At 47.5% G+C, this 11,563-nt stretch overlaps 1 protein-coding gene and 1 non-coding gene across 3 annotated transcripts in view; both read right to left on the reverse strand.

Moving 5' to 3' along the window:
* LOC149343217 (uncharacterized) overlaps window positions 1-10,950 on the reverse strand; it is a 31,830-nt gene extending 20,880 nt beyond the window's left edge. Inside the window, exons 1-2 of one of the 2 annotated variants that reach the window (XM_089545762.1) lie at window positions 10,814-10,950; window positions 4,144-4,290 (exon numbers count right to left, since the gene is read on the reverse strand). In XM_089545762.1, the coding sequence (XP_089401888.1) occupies window positions 4,144-4,266 (123 nt within the window). In that variant the 5' untranslated portion in view covers window positions 4,267-4,290; window positions 10,814-10,950. Of the gene's footprint in view, window positions 1-4,143; window positions 4,291-10,508; window positions 10,787-10,813 lie in introns of those variants that run through there. The other variant, XM_089545763.1, reaches the window with a different exon arrangement.
* LOC149343218 (U4 spliceosomal RNA) lies at window positions 3,488-3,629 on the reverse strand. Its single transcript, XR_016283361.1, has one exon. It is a non-coding gene; the product is annotated as a U4 spliceosomal RNA (small nuclear RNA).
* Window positions 10,951-11,563: the final 613 nt, after the last annotated feature.

The following is an 11,563-nucleotide window of genomic DNA, read 5'->3' on the forward strand; positions in this document are numbered from 1 at the left end:
GACAGGACGGATGCTTACAGTAAGCTCAGTGCTGTCTGCATTGATAGAACTGATCGTGCCACTTACGAGCAATGTTTGCAAAATGCGGATTTCTTTTCTTTCTTTCGGGCAAATTCCCTATAATTTTACCGTAAAAATTCTAAAGAAAATGCTAACAGGAGGCGCAATGCCTATTGACTATTACTGATTCACTTGCAGCTGACTTCAGAGAATGATTTATTGATTGATTTATTGGGGTGTAACGTGCCGAAGCGACTCGGGCTATGAGGGACGCCGTAGTGAAGGGCTCCGGAAATTTCGGCCACCTGGGGTTCATTAACGTGCACTGACGTTGCACAGTACACGGGCCTCTAGAATTTCGCCTCCATAGAAGACTGTTACGTACTCAGCTGGCACTGAGCACGTCTGGGAAGTCTTTTTGAGACGTTTTATGACAGAGCGGAGAGCTCAAAACCAGACAGACCGACCACCTTCGTTTTCCTCTACAATCCGATCTCCTCCACTTCGTCGTCGACACAAAGCACGTTACACTTCTCCCTCCGCAGACGAAGCCGCCCACGGCAAGCTAAGCAGTGTCCCGAGGACTGAATCGTTTCAGCCTAGCAACATGCACCACCTCGGTCTTTCGTGAGCATCGGCCACTGTCAGTAAGGCGCGAGACGACGTAGTTCAAATCACTGATGCGCTCAAGCACAACAAAAGGGCCAGTGTAGTGAGACAGAAGCTTCTGACACAAGCCACGCTTCCGTAGTGGCGTCCACAACCACACTCGATCGCCAGGGTCATAGGAGATGGGCCGGTGACGGGTGTCGTAGCGGTGTTTAGAGCGCTGCTGTGAGTCCAAAATGCGGAGGCGTGCAATTCGACGTGCTTCTTCAGCTCGGCAGAGTGTGGCGGCGATGGAAGGCTCGTTGTGGATAGAAAAAGGAAGGATGGTGTCGATGCAGCGGCGGGGAACGCGAGCGTACACAAGGTAAAATGGGCTGTAACCAGTTGTTTCATGTTGGGCAGTGTTGTACGCATACGTGCGTACAACCCCCCGCGGTAATGTTACGGCATAACGTTACGGCAATGCAATGGTAATGTTACGGCTTGATGTTAAACATTAAGCATTAACATGCTTAATGTTTACGGTTGAGACAATTTCATAAGTCCCGAAAGCATCTTCTTGGGATGATTAATTTATGCGTAGGAAGGCAGAATGGGAGGATGTGAAAATGCAATGAAATGAAAAAAAAAATCTGGTTTAGCTCAGCCAGGCCAGGACATACACAGCGAAAGGTACGTTAGGCACCGAGCATGTTATGCTCGGCGCCTAACAACCATGGCAACCGGTTGCCATGGTGGCGGCACATGCGCAGTACTGCCCTGCGATGACCGCCCGAAATGCGCCCCTGACTACCTGGTGTAGCTTTCGCTACAAAATTACCTGTGGCTGAACTATTGTTGAACCTGGTTATAGAGCAAATACTGGGGTGTATCTGGCAACTAGAAGCGGCTTGGCGTCTGTAAAACAGTGCTTTCCGTGCAACTTCGCTACTCGCTTAATTGGAACATCTATAATTTACACGCTCCTAATTAAATTATTGGTTTTTTGGTTTGGTTTTATTGGGGTTTAACGCCCCAAAGCAACACAGGCTATGAGGGACGCCGTAGTGAAGGGCTCCGGATATTTCAACCACCTGGGGTTCTTTAACGTGCACTGACATCGCACAGTACACGGGACTAGAATTTCGACACCATCGAAATTCGGCCGCCGCGGCCGGGATCGAACCCGCATCTTTCAGGTCAGCAGCCGAGCGCCGTAACCACTGAGCCACCGTGGCGGGCGATAATTAAATTATTCATGAAGGCCTCAGTACGTTCACTAACAGAGACAGCAATGTTTCCCAAGTTTGTTACCATTGGGAGTTTCGAAATATTGTGCTTTGTCGCGGATTTGCAGGAGTATGTCAGCGCTGGCTAGTTTCGTCACCTTGAAGCCAAGACACCCGTCAGGGACTTCCGAGACTATGGAGGGTGATATTTTTCTCGATGGCTTTTCTGCTTCTTCACTATATCACATGATACTTCGGAAACTTTTTTTTTCGTTACCAACTGAGCGGTTACATCGGTCCGCACTCTTATGAGGGCGATCGTTTTGTGGGAGAGAGGGAGCCATAGACTGTTCTTTGGCCGTGGTGCCAGCCACCCACTAAGGAGCCCAAAGAGAGGGCGGGGTAGGAACTTGAAAGCAAGGCCAGCCCTTGCCAGCTGTACACCCCAACTATAACCCAATATGACGTAACGCATGGTAGTTCGTCACACAAGGTTAACCGACGCTGCCTGGAAAAAAGGAAAAAATCAATAAGAGAGGAGAGGATAGGACAGTTGTGAGAGAAGGTATGACACGAAAAGGGGACTGCGATTTCCCCCGGACGGGTAAGGCCGGAGGTTCCGTCTACAGGAAGTTGGGGCCAAAGTGATATGTTGCCCCCGCCGAGGGGCCTCAAAAGGTCCAAACGCTCGGCATCAGCTGAATCACTATGATCCCTTTGTCCCCGGACACGGCTGAGCCACGCACGGCTAAGCGAGGGCGCTAGGGTCCATGGTGGCACACTGCTCATCATCACACCCCTGCGGATGCTCGGGAACCCGTGGTGTCGCGACCCACCAGCATCTGCATCTAGCAGTTGCGGCTGCGAGGTACTATCGGGGACAAAAGTGGTATACTCTATGCAGCGGGAGCCGGAGCAACGGAAAACTGCGTTGCAACGATATCTACAGGCGGCATCTGGGATCGAGACAGCTAATGCGTAACCTTTACCAGCAGGCATGTCGCTTGGCTCGTTTCAATGTTTCATGCTTTAGCTCGCCAAAATGCCGCAGTTTTTCGGTGCTCCCGCGGCGTGGAGTATACCACTTCTGTCCCCGATAGTACATTGCTTGTTGGTGTTACAGTGGGTGCCGCATAATGGCGCTACGACTGCACGTCATGCATTAAATTCACCGGAAACTTACTTGGCTACTCGCTTAATTGGGGTATCTGATTTACGCGCTCATAACTGAATTATTCATGCACGCCTCCGTGCACATCAGTCCGAACGCCGGCTACAAGCTTGGCAACTCAAGCTTTTCGTCGGCGTTCGTGCCGCGCTAGAGGCGCCCACCGACTAAGTGAACGAGAAGTTAAGGCGCTCGGCTACTGAACCGGAGTTCACGGGTTTGAACCCGGCCGCTGTGGCCGCGTTCCGATGGAAGTGAAACGCAACAGGCACCCGTGTGCTCTGCGATGTCGAAGAATATTTCTCTCTCTCTCTCTCCCCTGCTGCACCTCTTGCTCTGGCGGCCATAGTTGCGCGTCGACTAGTGTACATGAGACTGATAGTACATAAGCAGACCCACATCAAACAGTACACGGGCCTCTATAATTTCGCCTCGCGCGGCAGCTATGCGCAAATTTGTGGGTGGTTGTTGTGAACAGTCTTCTTTTATATTGTACTTTTAGGCCCAGGAGGGCCAGCCAAAAATTGCCTCGACCAACGGTATTTCACGTCGTCCAGGCAGGGCATTGGGAAAAGTTTTCAACTAGCAATAGTCACTCCTCAGTCGAGACTTCATAGGATGCGACAATGCCTCTGCGCAAAGCTGACGTCGAACTGGAAGTACCAGGTTGTCCTTGGCGTCATGCTTGCTATGTTATAAAGTTAGTGACGACATGCCACTGGACGAAACTGAAAGACAGCTCGCAAGAATGGTGACATGTTCCCGCAGAATGGCTTCCACGTGCACCAAACACGAGCTTTTCAACTTAAACCACCAAGAAACGGCGATTTTATGTAGTTATTGAACGCAGTACGTTCCCAAACACGAAACCAATTGGTGAGTCATGAAATTGTAACAGAGGGTGCCAGCGGATACAAAGACGCGTACACATGAAAAGAGCCGAACAAATTCACGTGGCTTGCGTTCGCATGACTCGGTTTGGAAGGCTGTGTGGCTTTTCTGGCTTTTCTGGCGACCCAAGCGGCTATCGGTGGAAACTGAGCGCAACGATCTAGCGACTGCAGCGCCCACTGAGCACTAATCTCTTCATTCTTCATGACAACGCAAACCACCGCGCAATCACCGCTGTACAAAAGCGATGGAAGTTTCCGTACTCACAGCGACCACCTTGTTGGCGAACATCTCCAGACGCGACCGTACCAGCTCGGGCATCGAGATTCCCTGGTAGTCGCAAGCCGGGAACGGCGACTGCAGCACGCCGTCCACGATGCGAGCAGTCATGACGTCTCACTTGGCGAACCTGGGCTGAGAAGGTAGAAACCTTTAGATATTTTAGTTGTGATCAACATAAAACACCGATCTCAATAGCCTACCCTTTGCTGAAAATCGCACACAAGGCCCTTTGGAAGTTTGAAGTTTGTTAAAGTATAAAACGGACCCTGACGCGTTAAACTCACTGACAACAGCTAGATCTAATCGTTGTTCTCAGCAAAAATAAATTCTATAGCTCTTTCTGGTTGTTGATCTTTGTCCCGCAGCAAAGAATGCATTTGTTGTCGAGATAATTGCATTCAAATTGTTTCCCGCCACTCGATTCAAACTAATGACGTCTGCATTGAAAAGACTCCGTGATCACCGTTTTTAGGAGATTGGTGGTGTATCCTAGTTTCCGTGATCCGCACAAAAAACTATCGATGCACCTCAGTTTAATTGCGAAATAGACCGGTGATGGAGACACCTGTATTCTATTTTTCGACATTTCCTAGCATATAAAAGCTGGGCTTTCAATTGCAGTCGCGTCTTTGTCGTTAGAATGCAGAATCAGACAGAAGCCAGCTTAATCGGTCCTCATCGCCCCTTTAAAGTAAATGACTTTGCGGTCTAGTTAGCTCGTGATTCAGATTATATTTGCACTACAGACAAGATTACAGAGGCTCTGGTGTTCTGTTATTAAGGGTCTTGTTTCCATTCTCAAATTTATCTCTAGAGCTCGAATCTGTCTATAAAATGAGTAGGAAGAGAATGCGACGTGTGTGACACAGAGGCCAAATCATGGCCTTTTCTAGCAGGGTGCTGCTCCAACGTACAATGCATTTCTTTGACTTGATTGGAAGAAGAAAAGGGCCACAGCTGTTCAATATTAAATTTCTCGTCCTGGGAGGGGACAATAGATATCTTTAGAAACTTAAAAATGTCAATATTTCTACTCCAAACTTGACCTTCATGTCACGGTGTCAAAAGTACCCTTACGAGACTTCTATTTCATTGAGTAGGCCATGTTCTAGGGCCACTTACAAACTACAACTATCTTGGCGTTACTGCTACCGATAAAGTCACAAGGTGAGCACAAATATCGGATATTTGTTCAGCACCATTAAGAAAAGTGAAAATTGCTCAGCGGGTGGAGCAATGTTTGGAAACAGTTGAGATGGCCAATGAATGCGCACTTTGCGGCTTTATAGAATTTGGTTTTTCTTTATTTTCTTTGGGAGAGTGCTGCTGAAGCTGCGAAAATCTAATGGCATTGAGCAGAATCCAGCTGACAAACAAGTATTAAATTTTGCACTTACTGACTAGTTAGTGCGAGACAAAAGCCCCAGCTGAGCTGACACTAGATACATCACTGAATAAGAAATAGCTGCAACACCTTCACGCGACGGGGACAAGTTTTTCAGAATCAACCGGATGCCTCGAAATAACACATCGAACTATTGAAGTAAATTATTAAAGCGACGTTAGATATTTTAGGAGTTATGAGTGGTACCCAATCCTGCAAATAGTTTTCCATGCAGAATACTGAACTGACAACACTTGCGCCAGCAGAGCGGCTATTCAGAATGGCCGAGGACGCCCTTTCTTCAAAGAGAGTCAATTTCATTACTTTTCGAAACTAATTGCAATGGAATGTAATCAATTTGTGAGCAGCAATTTGTCACAATTAGCAGCAGCTTGACCACGCCCACTGCAGGGCAAAAGCCTCTCTCATGTCTCTCAAATTAGCCCTGTCCTGTGCCAGCCGCGGCCGCCTTATTCCTGCAAACTTCCTGATCTGATCCGCCTGACTAACTTTCTGCCAACTCCTGCTACTCATGCCTTCTCTTGAGATCTAGTCAGCTACCCTTATCAACCATTCGTTATCTTGCCTTCGCATTACGTGCTCTGCACAAGCTCATTTCTTGATTTTTGACTAGGATGTCATTAACCCGCGTTCCTGTCCATTAGCGTTACGCCAACCATTTTCCTTTCCCTAGCTAACTGCGTTGCCTTCAATTTAGCTTGAACCCTTTCCTTTAGCCTCCACGAGTCTGCCTCATTGGTGAGTACCGGTAAGATACAGCTGTTATATACATTTTTCGTGACGCAGATTGGTAAACCTAGTTGAATTCTCTTGAAGGATATTGGTAAACTGTCATACATGATCTGAGAGCACTAGTCAAATGCGCACCATCTCACTCTTATTCTAGTGATTTCATTCTCATAGTCCCGATCTGCGGTCACTAACTGCCCTAAGTAGACATATCATACCCTTCAAATGGTGCAGAACTAGCTTCCATACGGGCTGCAGTTCAATTCATCAGTCAGGAATCTGCACATGACTGGACAGTTTTCACCGACTCTAAAGCAGCCCTTCAAGGCCTGCAAGCTGCACTACGCCGCGAGTCATATGAACAACTCGCTGCAGAAATCCGCAAGCTGTACCATGACGCCACATTGAAAGGACCTGACAATTTTCCACTGGCTGCCGGGCCACTGCGGTATTCATGGAAATCACCAGGCCGACAAAGCTGCCCGTTCTGCCCACAATGACGGAATCTGTCAATATCCCTCTAACGAGAGCTGACGCAGCGTGTAGGCTGCGTGGTTCGTTCCTTGAGGCTGGAGCTCACACTTTCAGCGTGAAACATGGGAAGAGTTTCAACCGTCGCCTCAGGGCATTGGGCCCTGCACTGAGCCTCCGTCTTCCATGTGATGTAGCGCGCCGTGAAGTAACATTACTATGCTGTCTATGGCTCGGAGTTGCCTTCAAGAATCAGTGTGCTTTCCGGATCGCGATGGCCGACAGCCCTTCTTGTGTAAACTGTGTCTGTGAAGAGACAATCAGTCATCTCTTGTGTGAGTGCCCTGTCTTTGTGAACGAAAAACGTAAGCTGCGTTGTGCTATGGACCGTCTTGATCTTCGCCCTTTCACGGAGGCCGAGATCCTCGGTCCGTGGCCGCAACAGCCACAAATAAAAAAAAAGATGCTCTTTTAAAATGAGGCCTTTCAGGCTCCCGTTCAACGGAAAATACAGCGTCCGGTTGAAGGCGTCCGCCGTGGAGTCGCGAAACTTTGGACGGGTCGAAAAGGTTTGATCGTCACAATCGTAGCGGCGGAATTGATTAAAACCTTACGTAAATTGCGATTGCAAAACCACGGCATGACTTAAAAGTCTTTAGAGCATGCAAGTATATATATAGTAACTGAGTTGCGCTGAAAAAAGTATTGAGGTAATCAGTGGGGAATCAAACCCAGACCCTTGGACTGAGTCAGACGCGCTAACCCTGGGCCACGCAGGCACTTTATTCTTTGCATAAAATACATCGAGAAAAACAGCGCTTGCAAGCAAAAGACCAGAACGAGAAGGATACACAACTGCGCTAACAACTTTATTTCGGAGGGCAGCCGAACCGCACCTTTTATCACCTGCCTTCCGAAATAAAGTTGTTAGCGCAGTTGTGTGTCCTCGTTCTGGATCTTTGTGTGCAAGTGCTGTTTTACTCAAGATGTACCTCAACCAACTGGCCCAGCAACATACCGTGTTCACAAAGTACTACGCCGGCACGTTAGTGCGGCTTCGATAAAGCGGGATTTTATACACAAGTCGTAAGGTCTTCCACACAATGCGCTAGCTTATGCTAACGAGAATGTTCGTGGGACAAAGTTAATTGGAGAGAGATGCGAGAAGCCTGTGACCTGCAGTGGGCTTAGCCTGTCTGATGATTATGATGATTTGTGTGTGTGAGTGGAGAGGCACTAATTAAGGGAGTAGTGATTAAGCGAGTAGCGAAGTGCATGTCGGTGCGGCGTGAGTATACGCGAACGACTGCATGCTTGTGTTACGGGATCTGGCAACATTAGTAGAGTGTGCGATCGGGTTATACGCCAATGAGATCAAGTGGAGTCGCTGACGGCATCCATTAGAGCTATCGTGTAGTACCCTTAAAGGTTGCGCTTAAGTGTTCTTCAAATTTTTTTGTGCCTTTTATATTTGCACTATTTAATTTAGATTGCGAAATAGACTGGGGAGGGGGGGGGGCAGAAATAAATTTCGTACCTGTTGTCTGTTTGGCACTGCTCCCTGCAAAATAATGCAATGCTTCGCGAACTAGCTCGTCAAGCTGCTGCTTTTGATCAAATAAATCAGCCGCATGTGCGTTTGACGAATCGACAAAGGACACAAACGTTACCGCTGTGTCGAAAACTACTGGCAGGCAGTGTATAAAATGTCTGAAAATAAGGGCCCCGGATAAATAATCCTTACTACGCGAAGCGTATTAGAAAATTCTGTAGGGGCTGCAAACATCGGATTTGAAGCACAGAGAAAACGATGCAGCCTACCGTGCTGCCCTCCCGGCTGAACTTTTTTCATCAAGAACGTTTAGGTAAATTAGGTGCCCTCCAACAGCACATTCATGCGAACCTGTTCGCTGCAGATAGCTGGCAACCTTTTTGCGTTTTGCAGCACACGAGAGACAATAGCTTTTCAGACTATTGTCTCTCGTGTGCTGCTAGAGGTAATAAACAATAGTTCTATGCAGAGTTCAAATCTTGGTGGTGTGGATGACGGACTCATCTGAGTGCCGAGAGGTGCTCAGGCATTCGAGCACTGGAAAGATTAGATGAGTTTTGAGCAAACTGGGTTACTAACCTGACAGTCATTAACATGATTTAACACGATCTTACAAAACGCACATGCACCAGGGATTTTTTATAAGCGCCGTTTAGGAGAGTAGGGTGAGCCTATTAGTACAATTCATTGTGTTAAATTACGTCGCCCCCCACTTCCTAAAAAAGATGGCAACCAAAGTGGTGTTTCTTTGATTTCTGAAGAATGGGGCGAATGGCGAATCGATGGGGCTTTTAATAAAGGACGTTTTTCAATCCATACACCCTGCTAAAATTGTCCATGGTTAGCGTACACATTCATAGTTAATGGACAGGTGATACATCCTAAAAGCTAAGAAAAGCGATTCAGGAAAAGAATAAAACGCAGCGAGGAGTCCTTGGAATAGTGTAACGATTCTGGCACGAGGCCATAACCAACGCTAAACAAGGCGCAAGTTGTCATCCCGCGACGAAAGTTTTCCTACACAACTGCGATGGGATTAAAACGAAACACGATGCGGAAGTTCGTTCGTTTCCTTCACAAGGTCAAACAGCTTGTCTTTATTAGGCTCTAATTACTGTATATATTTCTACAGGTGTATGCATAGGTTTGGTCAAAGACTTTTACCGGAAATCAATTATACCCAGTCTAGCATCGCTCCCTATTTGCATAAAAAATATAGCTTCAGGAGAAAATAAGGTTGTGTCGGCAACTATAGGCACTTTTGCACCTGTTTGGTGTGTACGAAATAGTCCAAGGCACTCAAGACACTCAGGATAGCGTTATTTGCTTGCATTATCTAAGCTGATAACATGCACACTAAAGCGAGATGAAACGCAAGTACCATGTTCCGTGACACTCAGCAGCTACCTGCAGTAACTGATTCTAGTGAAGCAACCACCAAGAAAAAAATCAAAGAAATAGGATGAGTAAATGCTTGTTCTCTGCTCAAAACATGAAAATTTAAACCGAGAAAAGCAAGCATCACTATGTTTTCAAGTGAAAGTGGTCTTTTAGGAACATGCTTTCATCCGTATATCCAGAATTTCATCTGGCCTTGAAAGGTAACGTCAGACAAAAAAAAAACCATATGCAGCTTTCGTTGCCCTTCCGTGAGACTTAGCGTACGAAACATCCCAGAATAAGCCGTGCTTCTTTCCCCAACATTGCTTCAAACTGAGCGATGCCTTCACCCATAAAATCAGTTGCACAGAGGCATTAATATCTGAGCTGGTGAACTTTATATCACCTTGATATTTTAAAGTTGGCTACACTGAGAAAAACTAAGCGCTAAAGGTAGCGAGATAGAACTAAGGACGTAACCTGACAGCACACACTATTTGCACACCACCGCGATGCTGCACAACATGTGGATTTGCGGGGCTAACTCAGTGGGAAAAAAAAGACTAATGGCGCAGAGAACAAGTAGAATTTAGTATTACGCGTATTACGTTTCTTATAGAAAAGGGTAGCCGTCAAGGTAGCAGTCAGGATAGACTAAGGCATAGCGTTTTCTTGCTGTTTAGTTTATATGCAGTCTCAATGGCTATCCGAATAAAATGCTGTCAGTTTCACGAAAAGCAAACAAAATATGTTGTGCACAATCAGCAGAGAAGCAACAAGTTTCCGAATACAAGAGAAAACGGTATCCCTTACCTCTATATCCAGTTAGAATTCAGCAGCCTCGATAGTTAACGCAAAGGTGCGAACGGCGTTGCAGTCAGCGAAGCTGTAATATCACCGCATAGCTCCTGCAAATGTCTATGCCAAGCGTGTGTGGTCACGACCCACCCACGCCGACAACTGTCCCGCACAAACTGTCATTCGCATGTCCCAAATGCTTCCTGCGAGCACGCCCCCGCCTACCTGCCGCATGCGCGCCACTCGTATTACGCGTGACTCCACCCAAAACACAGACGGCGGCGAAAGTGCATTCTACTACGCAAAGAGTGTCGGCTTACCGCTCGGCGCAAAACGACGCCTTTCAGTCGGGCGACGAGGGCAGTTCCTCTTACAGCACCTCCCGGCGTCCTCGAAAACCGACGCCTGGCGCTGGCCGATGCGACAGAGCGAGAGCGTGGGTACACCGGAAGGCTATGTGCGCGCGTAGTGTGCTGGGTGGAGGGAGGGGGTGGTCGAAGATTAGTCACGTGACGGATAAGAATTCCCTCTCGATGCCAAGGCGAAAGAAGAAAAATAATAGCGTTGTTTGTGCGCCCTCACTCCAGTGGGGAAGTGAGCGCGATAGCCTGTCAGCTGCGAAACACGTTGTGCGGCAGCATTGCGCGGCGCGACGAGCTACCGTCTAGCTAAGGGTAATCTGTAGCACTCACGTTTTCTACTTTTGTCTTTTTTATTCCTGCTCTTGTCTTCTTTGTTCTTTGCGCACGGTACCTGTGAACCGAGAGATGGTAGTGTGCACGTGTTAGCCTTTGTTACACCCTACACCATCCATCATTTCATAGTAGATATATATGCTTGTCACTTTATTTAGTAAGCGAGCGTTTCAGTGCACGCCGGTTTCGTGATCGCTCGGAATTCTCTCCATTTCGCAGCGCCACTGGGGATTTTCTTTGCAAGCTACCGCGTACAGATTTACGTCGTATCCGCACGCGATCGAATCATGGAACTCATTACCACATGTGATCGTACAAATAGATTCTATGCGTCAATTTGAAAAAGCTGTTTTCCTGACATTGACGTCACGTCAC

This window comes from Amblyomma mixtum, chromosome 5, assembly GCF_055824585.1.
Source record: "Amblyomma mixtum isolate Tamu chromosome 5, ASM5582458v1, whole genome shotgun sequence".
NCBI lineage: Eukaryota > Metazoa > Arthropoda > Arachnida > Ixodida > Ixodidae > Amblyomma > Amblyomma mixtum.